This window comes from Atractosteus spatula, chromosome 20 (assembly GCF_055471065.1).
Source record: "Atractosteus spatula isolate fAtrSpa1 chromosome 20, fAtrSpa1.hap1, whole genome shotgun sequence".
Lineage (NCBI taxonomy): Eukaryota > Metazoa > Chordata > Actinopteri > Semionotiformes > Lepisosteidae > Atractosteus > Atractosteus spatula.
The window spans coordinates 12178213-12201376 of record NC_142725.1 but is presented as its reverse complement, the minus strand read 5'-3'; the positions used below and the strand labels follow the sequence as shown (position 1 = coordinate 12201376).

Sequence of the window (23164 nt, the reverse complement as noted above, 5' to 3'; positions counted from 1 at the left end):
TGACCTAATATGGAAAGATTCTAAGATGCACAACAGTACTTCACTTTCCTTTCAGAGAGAGGTTTGTGCACAGCTGCAGTACCAGATCTGTCCTGCAGAGAGGAGTAATCAACATCTCATTTCTGCTTTCAACTTCATTTGCAGTTAAAGTGAATTGCAATCTAAATGCAAACAAAAGCTATTCCGCTTAACCTCTACTACCACCCAGCAAGATTTCCATCCCTAAAAAAAGCTTCTTTCTGAGCTAAAACCTTTCACCTATTTGCTGGTCTGACACCTATGTTGTTTACCTCAATTTCTCACTACCAAGAGATCTATACCACTTAGTAATTGCACAGCTCACCAGCAGATGGCAGCATTATCAGCAGCCAGAACTAAATTCCCCATCTCCAATATGCCATATAAATATATCCTCTAGTCAAATCTAATTGGCAGACAATCAAAACGCTAATGATATCGCAAATGCTTCCCACTACAGGAAACTTCCCAACCCTGTTCCTCGAGCTACTCTAGGAACCACAGCAGTTTCATGACAAAAACCATGAACAAATTAAACCTCCAAGACTAGCAGAGCATTTAAACAAATCGAAGCTCAAACTGACCATTTCCCAAAACGCAACTTCATCCTCTACCACCATCTTTTCACCCGTCTGCATTTCCTCAGTACTAAAAACGTGAATGGTGCAGGTCTTTAAAAACGCCAAGAAGGAACAAAATTGAAAAGCATAGTCTTGAAAGTTTTTATATTGCAATCTTCCCTCTAATTCAGATTTGGTTGCTCAGACTTAGACAAGATGTGAAAAGGTTCTCAGGTTCTTATCAAGTTCTCAGATAAGGTAGTCATCTTCATCTGCCATCATCCGTTTTTAATTCTAGCATGGTAAACTGAATCACGCTTAAAGATAAAAACCCATCAAGTGTGGCAATTAATGAAGGATTAAAATATCACTTCATCTTTAATATAATACATTTCACATTGGGTAGCATCCAATTTGCAAGAGGTCTAAATACCTAAAATATTACTCCAGTTGAGACTTCTAAATAGCCAATAGTTTGGCTATCAAGTCAAATTACTAAAGTTAACTTTAAAATGACAATTGAACACCAGAAGAAAAAGACAAGACTGATTTATTTATAATTGAGAACCAGAATATACAAAGCAGTGGTCAAGCAACCAAAAAAATACAAATTGAAAAACTTTGCTCAAGGTGACAGACTGTACGAGTTAATGTGGCTGCCTATATAACTTTACGAACCCTCAGGGAACACCACTGCGATATTATTCAAATCAGTCTTACAGACAAGCCGTTGTAAAATTTTTAACCTGGGGTTTTTCAGACCACAAAAAAAAAATCACAACTTAAAACTGTACACTGAAAAAATACAAAAAGTAGTTCAAAAAATTCATACAGAACAATGACCAAAACTTTCAGATTTAAGAGAGGGGTTAATAAACATTGCAGAATATTTCACCAGGCCATCAGGCTCCTATAAAAAAAAAGCTTGTTAACTTAATACAGTTCCGTAATTTAAAACTAGTCAAAGAAAAAGGAGCCCCTGCCTCAGTTTTCAGCTGTACCATACATCAGCCAAGGAAATGAAAGGGTGCCAAAAGCAGCAATGGCACTATACCTAACAAATCAGATTCTAATGCTAACAATCGTCTATTATCCCCTGCTTAACTCCAACATCTTTGGTCTTTACTGGGTTCGAGAGGTCACCATAGAGGTCTGAATATTTCCTTACGAAGAAAGGGTACAGCTGCTCAAGTGTGCATCGGCTGGTCAGGTAACAAAGTAGAAAATGTGCTTCATAGCTCAGATGTTTCGTACATATAAAAAAAGCACTCGGATCTTAAAAACGAGCCCTATTTGCAGCAATTAATAGAAACTGGTCATACAAGGACCAATAAATAACATTTTACAAAACAAAAAGTTGTGTAATGTTACAGGAATCCAGTGCGATTACAGTATTTAAAAAACGTTCTGTAAAATGTACATAAAAAGCACAACCCTCTACTAGGTAAAGTTGACCATGCGGACAGAGCTAATGAGGATGAAGTGAGGCTCTAAGCTTTTGCTTCAGCTTCTGTGGAGTCACCATTTTCTGTCTTCTGCTTTTTTGTTTCAACTTTTTCCTGATGGAACAGAAAAGGTTCAAAGTTAGTTGCCACCTGAGAGCATCACTTTGTTCTTGAGCTAGTAAAAGCCAACTGCAGATCTCGGACATACAGGACTGAAGGAAACTTACCTCTTCCTCAGCTGGGCGCTTCACAGGGTGGCCATCAGCCTCCTCTTCTGCACCCTCTTCTCCCTCTTCATCCTCCTCCCCCTCTCCCTCAGCTAGAAGGAAATTAAAAGCAGATCAACAAGCAGACCCCACACTAACCCAAACTGGAAGTCCACTAGGCCAGTCAGAAGCCAGGTCATTTCATAACCAGATGGAATTGGTCAAGTCCGATACTCAAAAGTAATTTAGTGTATACCTAACAAATCAGATTCTAATACTTGAAAATGCAGTTTTGTGCAATTCACATCCAATGGTAGTGCAAAAGACTCAAAACAAATTCAGTCCATTCCCTCCGCTGGACAATCATATCCCCAGATAACAGGCAGGAAACTTACCTTCTTCGTCTTCCTCCTCCTCATCCTCAGGGGTTTCCTCACCATGGTCAGCACCGTTTGCCTCCTACAAAAGAGCAAAAATTGTTTATTACGCGCTTCTCAAAAACAACCTTCACCTTAGCTGGTTTCACACATTTAAAACTGTTCATGCTTTCATCCCACCAGGAAGAATCAGACCAACATTTATCTTGGCAACAAATAAAGGAGAATTCCACACCGAAAAGCAGGAAGAACACCCCTCGAGCTACGGAGTCTTCCTTGGGCGAGGAGAAATCCAGTCCTTCGGGCTACTGTAAACAGCTCACGAAGTGGGAAGCACACAGAGCACATTCAGCTGCCTGGCTACCTCAACAAAGGGCTGTGAAAGGGGCGGGGAGTGGACCTAACACCTGCACAGCGAGGGAGCCGAGCGCACACGCAGACAAAGGCCCGGGGGCCACAGGGGAACCGAGCTGCACTCACTGTGCCATTGGCAGGTGCGTCTCCGCTGCCGTTCTCCTTCTCCGTCTTCTCCACCTCCTCTGCCACCTCTTTCTTCTCCTTCAGATCCTGAAGAACAGGGAATTCAATACCGCAGCGTTACTTCCAGCCTCACCCCCCCCCTCCCCGCCCGAACACAAACGGGAGTTTACTTTCCAAGTTTGGAAAATATTGAGTAATTGACGCCGCTTCCCCCCCACCCCCCACCATCCCCGCCTCCTCCTCCTCCTCCCTCCCGTCACCCCTCTTTCAGCCAGAATTTATGACTCTAAACAAAAACCTCATTCAATACATGTTACGGAAGGCGGAAAAAAAAGGCCCAGGTCGTAAAACGTCATGCCTGCAGAACGTGAGCGCCGCGCACCGCTCACCGAGCTTCAGCCTCCGGAGCGGCTCCCGGGCCAGCTCCGGGGCCGCAGCCGGCGCCTCGGGGGCCCGGAGCGCCCAATTCAGACATTCGGCGCTGGAAACGCGGAATCGCACAGGTGCAGCGGACAGCGAGGCCACACAGCCGCGGAAGAAAGCCGTAGCCCCTTGCTGGGCTATTAAAACCGGGGGGAAATCGCGGGGGCTTTCGTTTTATTCGTCAAGTAGCGAAACCGCGGTTTCTCGACGTTTACTCTTCTTAAACCTGATATTTTATTCAAGTACTCGCTACCGACAAGACCAGCTGAAAGACCGTTCAGCTTCACATTCTGACAATGTTTCCCTCAGCCGCCGCACACCAACGTCTTAAAGCCGTTTCCCCCCCAGTACCGTTACGAAAAATTCAAACGGTTCACGAACCAACAGCCGGATTGTTCATGTTCCGCCGAACAAAGGGGTGAGGAGGAGGAGGAGGAGGAGGAGGAGGGAGGGGGGGGGAGTTACCAGGCAGGACGCGTGCACGAGTCCCCCCCCCCTCCCTCCTCCTCCTCCTCCTCCTCCTCCTCACGAGCACGGCAAGCTGAGCGCGCGGCCGACTAACAGACAAAAGAATCCCAGAGAGAAACGTGGCGCGCGCTCCCCCCACACGCCGTGTGTTGCGAGAGAGGGAGCAAAAAAAAAAAGAAAACGCGCGCGCTTCCCGCCGTTTCGCTCCCAGCCTCCTCGGGTATAAATACAGCGCCCGCGGTCCTCCAGAGACCAGACCCGGGTCAGGCGAGGTGGAGGGAGACCGAACGACGGAGACGAGACGACGCAGCTAAAGTTTATCGATGAACCCAAACTCGAACAGGAAACGTCGGCCGTAAAGCTTAGGAAAGTCCCCCACCCCCCAACTCCAGTTTGAAAAGGGAAGCGTAAACGTGGGTTCTTTCGTTTTTAAAAAAAAAAAACAACAGAAACCGGGAACAAAAAGCGCTAGTTTCCTCCCACAGTAAAAGCTCACCATCATTCTCAGCGCTACGACAGGGTACCGCTGGCAAGTACCGGCTGTTTATTCCGTCCGCAAACCGTAACCGAGTGCGGGCACAATTGGAATAAATAGACAAAAGTACATTTAAGAATCTTCTATCAAGACCTAAAACAGCTCTTTAGAGATATAAATATGCATTTCCAATTAAAGCAACTTGAGAAGGGCTTTTTAAAAAAAAAAAAGGTTTCCATGTAGTTTAACAGCATCTCGCATTTTAGACTAAAACCTATAGCGAGAACCGCGTGGTGCTGAGCAACGTGCACAAGACAAAGAACACGAAATTAAAGCACATTTGAATAAGACGGAACCCTTATCTGTAAAAAAAACAACCTCTTACTTTAACCCAAATCAAACTTACCTTAGGAGTAACCTCGGTGGTAGTGGTAGTATCAACTGCGGTATCAGCCATTATTAAAATACGAGGAAACCCGAAGGATAACCAAAAAAAAAAGTGGTAAATATTTCTTCTGTTGTAATAAAGGTAATGACCCCTTTCGCTGATGCAAAGTCAGAGACCCAGAGGCGAGGAGAGGAGTGAAACAAATCGCTTCAAACCTGAGAGTTAAATAGAATCCTCCTGAGGAGGCAGCCCGAGCTGACACGGGATTGGACGACGAAACCTTTGCAGAATTCAATTGGCTAGAGGACACGTCGATCATCTCTATAGCATCCCGCTTTTTACGCCCCTCCCCGCGGTGCGTTCTATCATTTGTTATTGGCTGGGCTCGGAAAACGCCACGCCTCTTGGCCCGGGGGGGGGGAGGGGGGCAAACAATTAGCATACGAGGTCTTTCATTGGCTTCTTCACCTGTCGGTCATACCTCGTTAAATCCCACCCACCCCCTGAAAAACAGATACTGTTCTCTTTGTATCTATTGGATATTTAAGACGTCAATAAAGAAATGTATATGTATTTACTATCCTCCCTAATTTACTTTTCGTTGCTCCACAGGTCTGGTTGGAAATCCGAGAGTGATAATTTAAATAAGCAGTTCTTGTCCAGCCCACGCATTACAGCATACACGCTGTATTTTCTGATATTTGGCAGGCACTAACGTGTTGAGACTCGGAGAACACATACTGTATTGCTTTACTCTCGGCAATCTTTACAATACACGAGTTTTATTTTTATTTTTATTTGGAAACTTTTTAAAATGTTTTTGTTAGGCTTTTCGCATACATTGTTTATCTGTTAAGTGTGAAATGCGTAAGAGAATAAAAATAAACCACACGTTGAGCGAGAAATACAAACGTATTACAGAGGCATACAACCAAAAGTATGCGGTAGAGCCTATTAAATATCCTTCAGAAATCATTATAGTGACACAGTCACAATTAATGCCGTCAATGGATCTGGGTTTTATTTTTTTAAATGGAAATGGGTTTTGTATTTCTGAAGTTTTTTCGATTTTATTCTTAGCCTCGGGTTGTTCTTTATCAACATTAGAAGCGTTGCTTTTTCTAAAAAACACGAATCCCGTGTCGAGGCTACGCGTTTTCTCTCCTTTGTCGCCTATTCTCTCTCTTCTCGTTTTTTTCCAGTCTCGACAAGAGAGGTATCAAATTTCAGCGCGCAACCCAGGTTAACTATTTAATAAAGTAACTCCCCCCCCCCCGCTCTCGCTGGATCCGTCGTTGACTCTGTTCATCAAGGGCTTTCCGCCTTCTCGTTATTTTAAGCCGCATTTTGACGTTGAAAAGTTTCCAAGCACTAATTGATCCGGACGTACCGAAGTTAATAGCGCTATTATTTCAGGTCTCCCTCCTCACAGTCAGGCTCCTGAATCAGCGTGAACGCGATGAGGACGTAACCGTTTTTAGCTTTCCAAATAAAATAGGCCCGCCATATTCCTATTTTGTCCTGTTTAACTAATGAATGGTAGGAAGCAGTATGGGTTGGACTGCAAGTACCGTTCACTATACAAAACAGGGCTTTGTATAATCACAAGACGCACCAAAATGCAAAATACCACTGATTTACTTTGCATTTTAATGTAGTAGTCCTTAGTACTGCCAGCAGGCTTTAAAATTTTTTAAGCCTGGGTGCTCAGTTTCTGTTTTGTTCTCTGACCTCTGTAGGACACGTAGACTCCATTTCCCATTTTCTACTGGACGAGCTCGTCTTGAAGTGATAGAAAGGCTTGTTTTAATTTGATTTGCACTCCTTACAAAAAAAAAAGAGACAGCCCTTCTCCTGCATTTGAGGCTGAGAGCTTATTCCCAGGCTCTGGGATATGTCTGCTTTCTGCATACCAGGAGCAGAGCCGTGTCCTCCAAAGTGAAACATGACTTTTGTCACAGACTCATCGGCTTCAGTGCATGAATCCCCAAATATGGCAAAGCCCCTTGGCAAGCTTTGCCTGGACTGTCAAGACCCGATACAATCCTTCCGTTGAGAATTGGCGAGAGATGTTCGGAGCTGACTTAAGTCGCGCGCCCGGTTTTTAAAAACGGAAACAGGGAGGAAGGCCTACGAGCTTTGTGCCGGAGGTCAGTCCGAGTATGGACAGAGTCCTCAGACTTTCGCACCCGGTGTCTCCACAGCAGGGCCTGGCGTGGGTAGGGGAGTCTGAGGGGTCAGGCCCCAAGCTAAGGCAGTCGGATCTGTGTGAGGCAGGAGAGAGAGAGAGAGAGAAGAGCCGGAGTGAACAGACCGCTGGTGTGCGGAGAGCAGTTTGTCAGTGGCCTCCATCACACAGCCCGGCCTACAGGCATCACGACACTCAAGCAGGGAGCTGCGTCAGCAGGCATAGGCTGCCAAGGAACAGGTGAAGGTTTATTCTTTGCTGAAAAGAGACGCCACGTTTCCACGTCTCCAGAAGGTGTGAAGAAGGCTCCACAGCCGAAACGTTGTGTTTCTTTACTTCTCTTTCATGGAATAAACCTTTACGCGTTCCTACAGCGATCATTGCAGCAACAGGGGGAGCAACAGCAGGAAGTCGCACCAGGCCATTCTCATGGTAAGACGGAGCCACAGCCCCTCAGAGCTGCCTCTTCATTCAGGAGACAAAAAGAAGAAGCACTAAAGACCGAGGCCCTGGCATTCAATACCAGGCAATTTGCCGACTGCCCCCAGATCTCCTACTTTTGTCTCGGCACGCTGTGTCGCCCTCACAGGACGTCAGACGGAGAACAATGCAAGGAGATCTGCAATGATCCTAGCCCAGGGGGAAGCTGGGAAGAGAGTAACCATCCAACCCCTCCAAGGAAATCAACGGGTCTGTGTTTTGAGTTGGCTAGGTTTGTCAGAAAAGCGAGGTATTTCCAGTGGATGAAGCATATGCTCTTCTGACTTGTTCTCTAGAGGGGTGGCAGCAGACACAAAAGATAAGGTTACAAAGGAGGGAGGGCCTGCAGCCCAGCAGGCCCGGCTGGTAGATCAGGTAGCTTATTGAGCCCAGGATCTCCCCCGACCATCTCTTGAAGGAATTCAACGTATCGGCTTCATCCTCAGGGCTGGGCCACAGCTTGATCCACACCCCCGCCACCTTCTGGGTAAAGAAGTGCCTCCTATTGTTGCTTCCAAGGGCACTTCCATAAAGTTTCCAACTTTGCCTTCATGTTTCACGAGTCCTCTGGGGGTGATTCTGTGAATTTGGAATGTTTGCCTCAGGTACCTCCTAGTCTTCTGAGTTCAAGACTAAGAAGGTTCACGTTCCTTTGGTCTGTCAGTGCAGGACATTAAACCCCCAAATGCATCTGGTTGCTCTTCTCTGGCCTGGTCCCACAGCAGCGATATCTCATTTTTTGTGACACAGTGACCACAACTGTACACAGTTTGACTGTTAGTGTCAGTGTGATAGTCAGTACTTCCCCTTTCTATGACTTCAAATCTAGCATTTTCTAGATCAGCCTCGCTAATTGATCAAGACAAATGTATGAAAGAAAACCCAGTGGAGATGCAATGCCCATACACGCTTAGCTATTTTCACTCGAGAACAGGCACTGCTGCAAAAGACACTGGGCAGTGCCTGCCCGGTTCTTCATTAGAATTGGAAAACAAAGATTTGAAAGGTCAAAGGTGTAAAATGACTAAAGTATAACCCCATGTCAAAGTTCACAATGTGCTAAAAAGGGCATTTTGTACTGAATGCAGCAAAGCCAGGAAATCCAAGCCTTATGGCCCATCTCTCTCTGCCCCCTTTTCACTTCACAGACTTCAAATTCACAACATTTGCACTTAAAACTTTATAGATGTCTTAATCCTTGACCACAGGATTATCTCTCAACCATATTTGATTGTTTTTATACTGTTTTATTCTAGCACCCACTACTGTTTTTTCACCATAATGAAACGCTACTATTCCTTCAGCGCTTCTAGCTCGTCTTTCAAGCGGTTCCCTCCCCTGAAATACACCCTGCACTTCCTTGATGACTTGCAACAGAGGCAGGGATCTATGGGCACACGCCATCTGGGAACGATTTTCCAAATTAGAACAGACACAAAGCAAAACAAGGGCAGCTGGATTGAATGTCTTAATTATCAAAGAGTCGGAGGTGGCCCTAGAGGTTACTGCAAAAAGGGAGCTGGGAGATGTGAAGGCAGGCAGTCTCACCAAGGGCCTAGAGCCGAGGAACTGGGAGGGAGGCAGTGCTGGTGGAGGCTCTGGAGCCGAGGAACTGGGAGGGAGGCAGTGCTGGTGGAGGCTCTGGAGCCGAGGAACTGGGGGGGAGGCAGTGCTGGTGGAGGCTCTAGAGCCGAGGAACTGGGGGGGGAGGCAGTGCTGGTGGAGGCTCTAGAGCCGAGGAACTGGGGGGGGAGGCAGTGCTGGTGGAGGCTCTAGAGCCGAGGAACTGGGGGGAGGCAGTGCTGGTGGAGGCTCTAGAGCTGAGGAACTGGGAGGGAGGCAGTGCTGGTGGAGGCTCTAGAGCCGAGGAACTGGGAGGGAGGCAGTGTTGGTGGAGGCTCTAGTGCCGAGGAACTGGGGGGGGAGGCAGTGCTGGTGGAGGCTCTAGAGCCGAGGAACTGGGAGGGAGGCAGTGTTGGTGGAGGCTCTAGTGCCGAGGAACTGGGGGGGGAGGCAGTGCTGGTGGAGGCTCTAGAGCCGAGGAACTGGGAGGGAGGCAGTGCTGGTGGAGGCTGTAGAGCCGAGAAACTGGGGGGAGGCAGTGCTGGTGTAGGCTGTAGAGCCGAGGAACTGGGGGGAGGCAGTGCTGGTGGAGGCTCTAGAGCAGAGTAGCTGGGAGGGAGGCAGTGCTGGTGGAGGCTCTAGAGCCGAGGAACAGGGGGAGAGGCAATGCTGGTGGAGGCTCTAGAGCAGAGGAACTGAGGGGGAGGCAGTGCTGGTTGTAAGAGCCAGAGGCGGAGAAATGCGCGACAGGCGGCCTCAGACAGCGGCAGGAGTGCTGACGGGAAGCCAGACCGTGCGCGCAGTTTCTGTGGGGTCGGAGGAAAGGGAAGGGGCGTTGTGCGCACGTTCTGTTAGAACCGCGCATCAAGCTTAAAATATGCTTCTCATTTCTGGTCCTAGAGGGAACATAAGCTTGGTGACTTTACAACGGTTTTTCTAAATAACTTGGATTAGAAACCTGTTTCATTTGTATTATTTAGTAGCAGTAAAGGATAAAAAAAAAGATTTTTATTAGTGTGTGAGAGGCTAATTAAAATGCACGACCTTAGAAACATCCTGCTGAACCTACATTTTAAAGAGAAGAGGAAGCATTTTTTGCCACACCTTCTTCGTTCTTGAATGTGATTCCAACACGTTACGTTACTGTTTGTTTGAAAGATAATATAACAAAAACAATAAACATTTTGAAATAATGATATTTATTATGTTATGATGTTATTTCAACGGCATGCGCTCCGCATAGATAACATCAACAATCCAAAGTATAAAAACATATAATGATTACATATAAATACAGTACACCAAACATACTTCAATGTTGTATTTTTTCTCTTGAATTGTTGTGGTGCTGAATTTGGGAAAACGGAGCTCTGCAACAATAGAGAATAAAACAAATTCGTGTTCTTGCACAAAACACCTCCGCGTTGCGTCCTTACTCCTTCAGCGAATTCGAAAAGAAAACACGATTTGTTTTCGCCCAGGTCTCGCGCGTGTCAGCCGGGTCTTTAGGCCGCTCGGGGGGCCCCGTGCTAAGACAGGCGCCCCGGGCCGAGCTGCAGCGCGCAGAGCAGGGCGAGGAGCCGCCGGGGCGGCCGGCAGGACCTGCAGGTAAGGGAGAGCGCCGTTCCTCCTATATCACAGCACTGCAGCGACGACGGATAGAAAGACGACGCAGACTTCTCGAATCGGACGTCGCGTTATCGCGCATAAGACGAATCGGAGCGAAAACAGACCACAGAGCTGTAGCTTTGTGTGGATTCATCTCCTGCACAAACCAGAAACCCGGATAAGTCACTTCGGGCATTTTTCTTTTCAGAATTCCGCGCGTTATTCTTAAAATGTCAGCATTTTTATACATCCGGATTTTACCCAGCATTTCCATTTTCGTTTAGCTTGTCCTAATTTACCATTCGGTTTTGTTTTTAATGAAAAGCTGCAGCGCATTGTTCCTCAAAATGCGCGATGTTAATTAGGTACAGACGTCAGTGCTAGCGCCCCCACCTGTAACATTGTCCGAGTTTGTGTGCTTTAAATCATACAGTACAACGCAATGCATTGAGTTGTGCCGTGTTCTTTAAAACGGTGTGATTCACAGAAGCCGAAAATCGCATGTAAGGCAATGGTTTAAGTACTACAGTGTATTTGATTAATTATCGTTACAACCGGATCCAAAATGATTTAATATATTCACCGGGGTTAACATAGTAATTCTGACATAAAAATGGGAAAATGTCAAATTAAAGCGAGTGATAAATATCACGAGAAGTCGGTACCATATTACTAGAGTAGATCTGAACACATTAAGTACCGTATTTCAACTTTTGCATACACTCTACCGCTTGAACTAAACGCAAAATGAACCGGAAGAGCGAAGGCCAATGTCTGAAGGTTATTCATCCTTGTGATTGGTGTCATCTGACCGAACGACTCTTACGACTAATTTAAGGTGTCTTGTTTGCGGAGAGTGTATCAGGAAATGAACACGAAAGGAATAATATTAGGGGGGAAAAAACATAATCTATGTCATAAACGTAATTATTGACAATCCAGGAGCGATTTCGATTTAGGCATTTATGTTACGTTTTGTTCTCTTTGAAAAATAAAAATTTGCGCACATTTAGAAGAATGATACGTTTTCGTCTTCACCGATTTCTATCGTGGAGGTGGCAATTGTATCAATCAGGGACATTACATGGTTTATTATTGTCATGACTATTGCTCCGTTATTGTTATAATACTGTCTCGGAGTTCGCTGCTGATCCAGCCCGGCCGCGTGTCTCCTGTGTGAGTCACTCGCGGCCCGCTGACACACAGCGAGGCCACTTCTGAGTCTTTGTTTACTGTCGCTGTGTCATTAGCATATTGTGTTGAGGGCATTGTGTTGCAGATGGGAGCTGAACAAGGCAGCTGTTCCATTCAGACCGACGCACCCCCGCACTCTGTAATCTCTTTCGCTCCCTGCTCCTACCCCCCCCCCCCCCCCAAGACAAAGACGCACACGGACAGACAATATTCTCTTAACTTTACTTTGCATAAAGATGTCCTGCTTTACATATGTGTTATTCTGAGTTCTTTTATCTAACTTTACTTTTTAACTTTTTAACTTTTTGTTTCTGGTGTGACACTCTCGATGCCTGGTGTGTGGCCGGTCACATAAAGAATTGCAGAACACACTCGCCCTTTGAACTGGAGTCCCTGTTGCCAGGCTGAGGTAGTCCGAGCCGAGCCCTCTCCTTTGAGTGCCATGTTCTGTTTCTCCCTGCTATCCCGTCGTAGGCTCCAGTGGAGATGGAGAGGACAAGAGCTGAGAGTTCGGCTGGAGGAATGTTCTGGATGTATTCCATGCAAAAATAAAATGAATTGGGGGTATTGCATGTTGCAAAAATGAGTGGACAGAGAGCAAAAAGGCATCACTGCAAACATACAATGGTGATCCACATTGCTTTAACAATGACAATTTGAACACAGGGAAATTGTAAACCAAAATAGTAAATTTGGATGAGAACAATTTCTATTTGAAGAGCTCCCATCACCTGTCATTCCTCTCTGCCTACAGAAGGGGGCAGTGTATTCTCATTCTCCTGTATTTGTCTCAGTTCCAACAAGGTGACTGAAGGATACTGTACTTTCCATATTTTCATTAAGAGCCGCTTTGCTGTTTAATGTAATGAGCCTGATATGACAAAGGCTGCTCAGTGCTCACAGATGGCGTGGGCTCCTGTCATGCACTGTTGCCAGACTGGCTCCATTGTCTTAGCAGCTCCAATGCTGGAACTGGTGGTGTGAAAACTGTGGAACGGATTTTGTTCTGGCGGGCCGGACTGAACTGACGGCGGCAATGTCTGTGCAACAGAGCTGGAGTTTGCAGCCCGGTGGACCGGTTTTTATTTTGCTCTTTTTAAATTTACTGTCTGCTCACATTTCCCCTCGCCCATACCCATAAGCACTTCCTTGTTGTTAGTCTTCTGGCGCATTATTTTCTGTTAGTTTCTTTAGTTATCTCAGGCTCGGTAGTTGTTCCATAACAAACGAGCTGATGCTCCTACAGGGTTATTGTGAGAATCTGAAGTGGGTTAAGTATGTGACTGTTTGCCATTAGCAAGTCAACAAATGGGCTTCAGAGCACTGTGCACACAAAGATACTTCCCCATTGTTTTTTTCCTTTTATGGTATTTGAGAAGCCTGGAGAGAAGTGTTTTTTCCATTTGCATTGAGTAGAAAATGAGAACTTAGCACCATGCAGCAGTGAATTCAGTAGGCCTTAAATGAAAGAACAGGATCGTGTAGTTATTTTAATAGGCTAACACCTTTGTAAAAGATAGCTTACTTTTGTACACCTTTATACAGCTGGGTATTTTACTGTAGCAATTTAATTAACATGTTGCTGTAGGTAAGGGCGTCTAAGCAAATAAATAATAAAGAATAACATACTATTTTACACCCCTGCCAGAAGAGAGAGACGTGTACCCCGACTAGTATTGCTTAACTAATCTGTAAATGTGATGTTGCCTCTCTTGCTCAAATTAATTCTTTTTATGGCTATTTTCTTTTTTCCTGAGAAATCTCAGTCTGTCCGATTCTGCACTTGGCAACAAGTTCCTGAACTGACTTGTCAATCCCCTCCTGGCGGGAGTCTGAGCTGGGGATCCGCAGAGAAGGCCGCTGGGATTGATCGTCTCTCAGCCCCGTTGCCATGGCGGCGCGCGTGGACGTGGTCGTCGGCGCGGGGAACCGCGGGGAGATGTACGCGCGCTTTGGCCTCCTGCACCCACAGCGCATGAGGGTAAGACCCCTCCGCTAACACCTCACGCCCGTCCTAGGCAGGCTGTGTCGGAGCCCCGAGAAGGCCAAACCTTTCACCGGAACAAGTAATAGGTTTATTCCAGGCTGAAAAAAAGAACAACGAAAACACAACGTTTCGGCCGTGGGGCCTTCTTCAGGTGTGAGAGAGACAAGGCAATAAGCAAAAGTAATGTCTGGGAATGGTAATGCCAAACCTGTCGCCTAAACCTTCGCTGCCGAACGCTGTGTGGAACTGGTTCCTGTGCGTCCAGGGAACCGGGTACGAAGAGTGTTCTTCATGCACAAAGCCGTTGCTGTGAGAAGCAGAGGTTGTATTTTTATCCGCTGTTTGGAAAGGTGCGCAAAAACGATGGGAGGAAACCCAAAGCAACAGTTGTGAGTGATCAAAAAGGCTGCAGCCCTGTCAGTCCTACCTGCTGGTTTGTTTTTCTCTTCGTACTGTACGTGTTTCCGGCTGCAATTCTGCACCCACTCTGACAGAAGTCGAGGGCTGAAGAGCTTTCAGGGCAGACTAATGCACACTTTCATCTTTCTCACGTCTTTATCTTCTCCCTTTGATTCTGAATGAAGAGCCTGAAAGGGAGTTTGAATCACAGTGGTCTGATAGAGTTGCTGTGGCCTAACTCTGCCACTGCTGTCTGGGATCTTCAGTTGGGTTTCTGACTAGGAATCCAGACAAGTGGTGGTCAAATAAATATATTCTAAAAAAAAAAACTTAGGAAGCTAGTCCAAACATTACTCATTCACTGCAACTGGAAAATGAGAGCAAGAAGGAGGAGGGGGGGGTCTTTGTGAAGTCATTTCCTGTTATTTCTTTTTTTTTTCATTAGCTGCTTTTTTTTTGGTCAGCCTGCTGCCTTGGCTGGTTGCCATGGATACTGGAACCCCTCCAAAAATTGCCCTGTGGTCTCTAGTGGATTTTGTTCTAAGATGAGGGAGGGAAAGAGGAGGGAGAGGGCATGGAGCAGGGAGAGAGGAGAGGGGAAAAGAGTATGGCGAAAGAGTGGAGGGGGCAAGGAGGCGGGAGGGAGGATAACCATGGCTAAAACACTCTCTCCTGTCAAACACTTGAGCCTCAGTGTTCATTAACGTTGTAAGGGCTATTCAGGAAACGATGCACAGCTGGGAAGAGACATTTAAGCTCTGACATACACAGCAAACATGCATAGGAGTACATTCTGTTTCGCTCATCTGCAGGCATCAGTTTGTAGGTAAATAAGCACAGAATAATTGAGAAATATCTATTGAGAAATAGGACATTATGCAGACACACACATAATGTAGGATCAAGGTTCCACAGTACATTACGTGTCCACAGCTGGTACCACGGAGGGTGGGGATACAGGACCCATGGACACAGAACCATGAGACTCCAGGAACATGGCTCTGGGTGATCAAAAGAGCTGATGGAATTGCAGTGTCATCCGGACACTGATGCTCAGGCCAGCTCCCCACTGGACAGTCCCCAGGCTCAGGTACTCCCACTGCTTCACACACGCCGTCAGATTGCCAGGCAGAAGCAGAATGGCCCTGAGAAGCAGCATCACGGTCACAGACCGTTTCATAAACGGAACTGAAACTGTGTAACGAGCGCGAGGTTAGAAAACAACAAAACAGCAGAAAAACACTCGCACAGGTGGGGCCTGCAGGAGGGGCTCTTTCTCTGTGGTTTCAGGCTGTTAAAAGTATTTTAGCTACTTCCATTTTGACTTGGTGGTGCAGTGTTTATTGCTGTTGCCTCACTGTGTTTTGCTCGCAGGTGCGATTCCTTTCTGAATTAGTTTCCATGTTAATTGGACTATCTGAACTGATGGATGGTTGCAGATTGCTGGTAGCCTCAAGCTCTTGCTTCCACCCTGTGAAGGAGTTTTTTGTCCGCACCGAAATTGCGCAGGGTAATGTTCTCTACCGCTTGGAGTTTCTCTTGGCTAGCATGCGGATTGTGTTCCAGGTGGTGGGAGTTGCAGACCCCAATCCATTTGCTCGCGGTAAACTGCAGGAGCAGCACTGTATAGAAGACACGAATGTGTTTGATGGTACGTAAGAACATACGAATGGCTACGAATGAGAGGAGGCCATTTGGCCCATATAGCCTGATTGGTAGTCAGTACTAATCAATCAGCTAATGGACCCAGCCGTTTCTTGAAAGAAGCCAGAGTATTAGATTCAACCACACAGCTGGGTAACTTGTTCCACACTCCCACAACCCTTTGTGTAAAGAAGTGGCTCCTGTTTTCAGTAGTTAAATGCACGTTCGCATACCATAAACCTTGCACTGTGACACCATATGCTTTGCCTGTCTAAAGCACCATAGGCATTGATATGGATGTGTTGCCACATTGTTTCATTTCAAAGACGATACAGAAATTTGACTGGTAAGAATACTGGTAAAGACGCAGAAAAAAAACAGGATCTTGACATGTCAGTACTTTAAGTAATACAGCTGTATCTGAATGTGGGCCAGCTGGTCTGCCATATTATTTGGTGCAATGAAAGTAAATGAAGCTTCCTCTAGATACTGCCATTGTAGATATTAGAAACTCCTGGAGTGAATACCCTTCAGTTTGTCTGAGAAGTGTACTTGGTGTTGAATCCAAAAACATTTTCTAACAGAAACACATTCAAACACTTTTCCATATTTTTGCCTTAGAAGAAGATGAATAGCAAATATGGTGCTTACCAACATGAGTTGTCTTTGATGTTTCACAGACCTTGATGTTTCACGGTTTCATCTGGACATACTGTAGGTCTGCAGGCTACCCCCTGACAGAGTGGTACTTTCTGGGTTTTCTTTTTGTGTGCACCAGACTGGCGCGCTGCTGCACAGAGGGAGAAGTTTGCGGACGCGGTGATCATCTCCACCCCCGACAGACTTCACAAGGTGCGTCCCGGAGAGGGCGCTATTCTTGGGCTCCCATTCGCTCAGGCTTCGGTGAACTGGGCCTTCTCTTCTTCCCTAACATCTTCTTTGTTGCAAGCATTTAGAATTCAATTTTAAGCTTTATTGTCCCCTAGGGGAAATTTGAAGAATATCCCAGAAGATTCTAAAATGCTGCTGTGAGTCAATATTCGGGGTTCTATGCCATGTTTGGCAGAACTCTTAGGCATAGGTTTAGCTCAAAACATGTGCACACTCCTCATCTTCTAAAACTAAAAGTGAGGGATTTGCCTTAGTCCTAAACTAAATAGAGATTGAAACTGAACTGGGGCATAGGCTTGACTTGAACTTGCACTGGCTGGATCAGCAGGCAGCAGAGGTTTTATGGTATGCTAGGGCGTCCATCCAGCTTTAAAGAACCCAGTCTCCAAGCATGATTTTCAGACTAATTTGGCACAGCTTGCCACCAGCCAGTTCTGAGACACGCGGCTCTCCTCAAATACTTTGAAGGAGAGCCCCTGAGCATTTTGCTGCTGTTCCAAATTGGCAATGTTTGACTGGCGTTTTCCAGAACCCGAGAGAGGTCTGTGCTGTAAAAATCTGGAAAGAAAATGCTGGGGAGGACCCTCGGTGTGGGCACAGGGGCTGCTCCGATCGGGCGTTGCTGGAGTCGGTGCTTGTGAAGCTGGGTTGTGTTTTTCAGGACCCTGCTGTGGCCTTTGCGCGGAAGGGCTACCACATCCTCCTAGAGAAGCCCATGGCAGTGAGTAGACCTTTTTATCGTGGCTGAACTCAACAGCTTCTGACATTCTGGATGCCTCACAAATGTGTTAATGCTTAACGCTGTAATATAAGATTATCTACAAATGACAGGAAGCAATCTGGTCCCGCTAGCTTGTTTGGTTGCTGCTAACCGAGTGATCTGAGATCTGAGATCTCATCCAGTTATTTCTTGAAAGAAGTCAGGGTTTTGGGCTCGACAGCGTGTTTGGCTAACATGTTGCCGGCTCCCCCAACTCTTTGTGTAAATATTTACACCTGTTTTGAAAGTTCTTAGCCTTTATTCTCCAATTGTGACCCTTGTTTTGCATTTCACTGTTCAGTCTGAATTTCACTGGGTGGCCTTGGAGGGCTTGGAATATTTCAATTCCCTTTATAGCCGTTTTTGTTCCAAAACTGAGATTCTTTTAGCCTATCAGTGCAGGACATTCCTCTGAGCTTGAGAATGTATCTCACTGCTCTTCTCTGGACTGATTCCAGAGAAGCAGGATCTTTTAATGTGGTGACCAGAATTGTACACACACAGTATCATAAACATGGTTTTACTTGTGCCTTGTACAGTTTTAGCTTGCCTTGATTTACATTGTACATTTTTAGCTACACATCCCACCACTGCTTTCCTTCTTAATTGCGTTATCCCCACACTGCCCTGTAAATGGAAAGTCTCTTCTTGTGTCTGCATGCCCAGAGGTGCCTGTCGGGTTTCGTTTGAATCTGTGTGAGTCTCGACATGAATCTGTGATCCAGAGCTGCTGTTCCTCTGGGTGTGTTTCGGCCTGGGGGGTGTATCTGTGCCTCTGCCTGTCTGACCGCCTGCCTGTGTGTGTCTCAGGTGACCACTGCAGACTGCTCGGAGATCGTGTCCACATGCACTCAGAGCGGGGTGATGCTGGCTGTGTGCCATGTACTCAGATACTACCCTGCCGTCCGCAGGATAAAGGTAACCTTCACCCTTCTTCTTGTCTCCATTCCTTCTCCCATCCCTGTCCTGCTGGACACTTGTCCACATCCCTTTTCATTGACCTTTCTTGCCCTGTATACTTATCTTTATTACAGTCCTTTATCATTTTATTCCTATCTTTTAGCCTATCCAGAGATTTCCATTCTTATATTACTTAGGCCAGGGAAGGATGGTTTCAGATCTCTCTATGAACAGGGACATTCCATTGAAATGGAAAACAATTATCTCCACTAATGCAATAATTCTAAATATAAATGTAATTCTAAAACATTATACTGCAGAGCCACATTCCAATTAGTTAAGTTTAGTTAAACACTTCCACAGGTGAGAGTGCTGTGTGCTGTTCTCAGACACATATAAAAGTGCATTTTCATACATTTCTGCTGATTTGGGGTGAAAGGTTCTTGTGGGACCATATGTGCCACAGTTTCCTGTGCTGGTTCTGCTCTGCAGCAAAAGTAGGTTGCAATCACGCGACCAAAACGAGACTGCAAAATGAGAGGCAGACATTTGATCAAGACCAAATGACACCCGAGAGAGAGCATTCTGGACCTGGAGGGTTGATATACATGGTAGTTATTGTGGATGCTTCTTGGGAGCCCTCATGGCTTGAAGGAGATTTTACCACCTGAATGCTGGCAGGTCTGCGTCATAACACCTGGACCAAGAGGTGGGGAGGGAGGATGTAACTTGACCCCTAGGAATTTCCGAATGGGCAGGAGGGGCGGGGTCAAAGATCAAAGGTCAGGATTAGAGGGGGAAGGTTCACAGTGACTGAAGAATTGGCGAGGGCACTGTGGGAGCCAAGAATGCTCCTTTCTATTGTTCCACACCGCAGTGGCCCTCCAGTTTTGAATGGGTTTCCCATGGTCCTCCGCATGGCCATTAGTTCAGTATTACTCACTGCAGTGGAAACATTGTGGGAGATTAGGGGGCCTTCGTTACTGTTAGCTTTGCAAGCTTAATTACAGGTGTGGCTCGCTGCCATGGGCCGGTCTTTTACCTTTCCTACAGCCTCCCTGTCACTCTTACATGGGACAGAAAACTGACGCCAGTCAGTACTTTCTGCACAGTACTTTCTCTTTCACTCGCCTCTGATTCTCAGGGTGCTTTCCCACATCCACAGTGTAACGGAGCACTTCTGGGAAGGTGAGATTTTGCTTTCAGGTGTGACTGTGTCACGGAGCTCTCGACTGTTCCAGTGAAGAGCGGAGGACAGATGATCTATTTTTTTATGAGGCTAGGTGGAGACGGAGATACCTGTAACTCCGAATGGAGTTGGGTTTGTGTGCTAAAAATTGCTCCTAAGAAGTACAGCTAGATCTCATTCTGCTGCTGCAGATCCTGAGACCGTGTGGATGCTCCTTCTCTCCCCCAGATCTTGTTCAGTTAGTTGAACTTTGCCACGTGTGCTCCACCCATTTCTTTAGTTTTTTTCAGACTTTTGAAGTTTTCAAAATCCATCCATGCTTTTTCTAACCGCAGACACAAATACATACTCACACCAGGGCCAAGAAGCCGAGAAACCTACCAGCCTTCTTTGGACTGTGGGAGGAAGCTGGAGTACAATACAGTGGGGAAACAGTTGAACGTGAGGAGAACAATCAAACTCCACACAGATAGCACCCCAGGTCCAGAACTGACCGCAGGGTTCTCGTGCTGCGAAGAAACAAGACGTCTGCCTTGACTTCTGAATGTTCTGCCCCAGCCAAGGACTCGGTAGAAGCCACTGCATCACCGTGCCACACTGTTTTAAAGAATGCACAGTAAAATGATTAAATACATGCCCTTGGCAATCAGAGCTTTAGTGATACTGAGTCCCTCCCCCAGTATTCGGCATCAGAGCTTCTGGATGTTTCCATGTATGATAGAGATAAATCTCAGGTAGCTGTTTGGATCGCCTGTAAAGTGAAAGTAGTTGCAAGAGGGTAACATGGTTCCAGTAACTGACACTCAGAAAGACTGCTTGTAGGAGATGGTGTTCTGTAGCAGGGTGGGAAGTCCCTTTAATGACTAAGCTGGTTTGAGGGACTTGGGAGCAGATTGCAAATATACAGGCTGAATTTAGCACAAGGCTGGCAGAAGCCACCTCACCCAAGCCACCAGTGGCCAGCAAGGCTATGTCCAGACATCTCGGGGACAGTAGAAGACACCCGAGGTTAGGAGTGGGAAGATGGTGGGAGAGGAGGAGAGTGGGGATTTCTGGGGGACAGAGAGGAGAGAAATTCAGGCTGAATGCAAGAAAGGAAGAGGGAGACACCAGGAGTCTTTGGCGGTAACAAGGAAGTTAGACTAGAAGGCGGGACGGACGCAGAGACAGGGCCGCTGGAGAAGGGGACGATGAGAGTGCGGATAAGCACTGAAGAGAGAGAGAGGGATGGAGGGAATATATTCAGAGCATTACTTTCTGTAACTTGAGACATTTCCAAAGTGCTATTCTTGGTGATGTTTCCTGAAAGCCCCTACACCTCCTCCCTGGAGAGAGAGTGAGAGACACACAGGGGGAGAGCGAGCAGAGCTAACAGCTTTCTTCTTTCACGCTTGCGCATTGTCTCCACTCTTCACCCTTCCCCCCCCCCCCCGCTGCTCTCCTATGGAAATTTCCAGTAACTCTTGCAGCCAAAGTGCTTCTCAGCATTGCCAGCGTCTGCCTGCCCTTGAGTGGCTTCTGTCTGGTTGATTCTGCAAAGCAGCCCTCTCTCATTGGCTCGAAGTCTAAGTGAACTCACTCCACTTACCTCCTATTGGTCCACAGGCTGCCCTCTCTCACCTGCATGGCTTCTGATTGGCTGTCAGTCTCCCTCCTCGGCCACAGACAGTCTCTGATTGGTTTTCGCACTGGAGGGAAGTTTAAGATGAGCAAAGAGGCCTGTCATATGTCTCAGATTCCTTGTAAAAGCAGAGGTTGGAGAATTGAACCTTTTTGCCAGTGTTATCTGTTGTAAATAGGTTATCCGAACAGTGTCAAGGGTGTGCCAGACTACAATAGTAACATTGGTCATTGCCTTTTTTACCTTTTTTGATGTACCAAGCATAGGAAATCTGTCCTGTTTTGATGTGGACAAGGAACTGAAAAAAAAATACATTCTGAAGAATTCTTGTCAGCTGAAGCATTTTGTCTTTTTATTTCCATGCTGCTACATCAGAAAACCACAAATGTGAACAGTTAATAAGGATGCATTCTTCAAAGGCTTATGAGATGTATTTTAAATTGATATACAATGAAGGTGTAGCTTGGTGTTCATACCAGTACTTGTTTTCCTGTCATGACCTTATGCCTCTCCATTTGTATGTAATCAAAGATCAGAGAAACAGCAATGAATTTGCTTATTTCATTATTAGTTTTCTTTACTAGCATTTCCTCTTTTGCATGTTCATCTGAAAGGCCCCAGATGAGAGACACTACTGCACTACACTGCTTCCCTGGTTCTGTTTGTAGTTCTCTTGGCTGTACTGTGTATTCACATACAATACAATACATACATACGGAGTAGGATTCCTCTGCTGGCCGCGGGATACGAACCGGCAACCTCCCAGCCACAGGCACAGATCCTTAGCCACAGAGCCACTGCTCCGCCCAATGAGGTTCCTCGTTGGCTTATCCCAGTACAAAGCTGCAGAATGATTGGCAGAGGGGGGAATGCCTAACAGTGCCTCTGTGTCTTTGCAGGAGCTCATAGAAAGCAAGGTGATTGGTGACATCATCCACATCCAGCACCTGGAGCCGGTGAGTGGCGCGAGACTGCCTCATTGTAACACACTCCTGTAGGAGTATTCCACACCTGTAATATTCCAGGCCTCTTTAATGCATCTGCACCTGAAGGGCTTGGGATAGTTCTTAACTGAGCTAGTTAAGACAAAAACGGGACTGATTTAGGTCACTGGGAGCTGAGCCCAAATGAATACCTGCAGGCGCAGCCAGCCCCCTTGATCAAAAGCGCACATATGACATGTATGTCTCTGCCTCTCCTCTCCAGGTGGGGTTCTATCACTTTGCCCACTCGTTTGTCCGGGGGAACTGGCGGAATGAGGCGGAGAGCTCCTTCTCCCTGTTGGCCAAATCCTGCCATGACCTCGACCTCATCCACTACTGGGCCGGAGGCAGCAGGTGAGACCGCCGGTCGCGCCGCTGCTGGACTCCGGTGTGCGATCGTGCTTCCCCACTGCGGTCTGATTGCCTGCTTGAAGCGATCTCCAGAAGCAGGGTCAAATATGGAATGAAAGGAGCAGTGGGCTCAAGGAACCTAGAGTGGTCTCTTCTGGGTTTGGGCTGATAGATGTGGGATGGTGGCTAAACCTAAGAGGAGAGTATACTGCTTCACTGGGACATTCTGATCTGCCGTTTCACATTACCGGTCTCTATAGCCCTCTTAGTGACCTCATGCGTGCACATGTAAGTGCTACCAATCTCCTTCTCTGGGGAGAGCGGGTGGGAGGGTACTGGTACCAAGTACACCGAAAGCCTACTGGCCCCGTCACCCATGAGGCGGAGCTGAGGCCTGGTAGGCAGGCAGATAGTGCACGCAAACGTGTGCTCGAGCTGAACCTGTGTTTTCCTTCTGCCAGGTGCATGAAAGTGTCATCATTTGGATCCCTGAGCCACTTTACCAAGGACAACCAGGTGCGTCCTGTGCATGTGCGTCTCAGACATAACTCATTAGGGACCTGGAA

General features: G+C 46.7%; 2 protein-coding genes and 1 long non-coding RNA gene across 6 annotated transcripts in view; 1 reads left to right on the top strand and 2 right to left on the bottom strand.

Moving 5' to 3' along the window:
* Positions 1–1111: 1111 nt before the first annotated feature.
* On the bottom strand, positions 1112–5042 carry LOC148817533 (uncharacterized). Its single transcript, XM_088937909.1, has 5 exons — positions 4859–5042; positions 3087–3173; positions 2625–2688; positions 2251–2342; positions 1112–2137 (listed from the first exon to the last, which is right to left on the bottom strand). Exons 1-5 carry the CDS (start codon positions 4907–4909, stop codon positions 2069–2071), a joined length of 363 nt encoding a protein of 120 aa, XP_088794035.1. The 5' UTR covers positions 4910–5042; the 3' UTR covers positions 1112–2068.
* A 5384-nt stretch (positions 5043–10426) lies between these two features.
* Positions 10427–23164, top strand: part of LOC148817531 (uncharacterized) — a 24404-nt gene continuing 11666 nt past the window's right edge. The window contains exons 1-10 of one of the 4 annotated variants that reach the window (XM_088938074.1): positions 10427–10679; positions 12231–12282; positions 13631–13854; positions 15826–15910; positions 16682–16755; positions 17456–17515; positions 18365–18472; positions 22164–22220; positions 22471–22601; positions 23060–23114. In XM_088938074.1, the coding sequence (XP_088794200.1) occupies positions 13765–13854; positions 15826–15910; positions 16682–16755; positions 17456–17515; positions 18365–18472; positions 22164–22220; positions 22471–22601; positions 23060–23114 (660 nt within the window). In that variant the 5' untranslated portion in view covers positions 10427–10679; positions 12231–12282; positions 13631–13764. Of the gene's footprint in view, positions 10680–12054; positions 13855–15825; positions 15911–16681; positions 16756–17455; positions 17516–18364; positions 18473–22163; positions 22221–22470; positions 22602–23059; positions 23115–23164 lie in introns of those variants that run through there. The other 3 variants (XM_088938072.1, XM_088938075.1, XM_088938073.1) reach the window with 3 other exon arrangements.
* LOC148817532 (uncharacterized) lies at positions 12083–15419 on the bottom strand. The gene is made up of 2 exons (XR_016094587.1): positions 14288–15419; positions 12083–14167 (listed from the first exon to the last, which is right to left on the bottom strand). It is a non-coding gene; the product is annotated as an uncharacterized LOC148817532 (long non-coding RNA).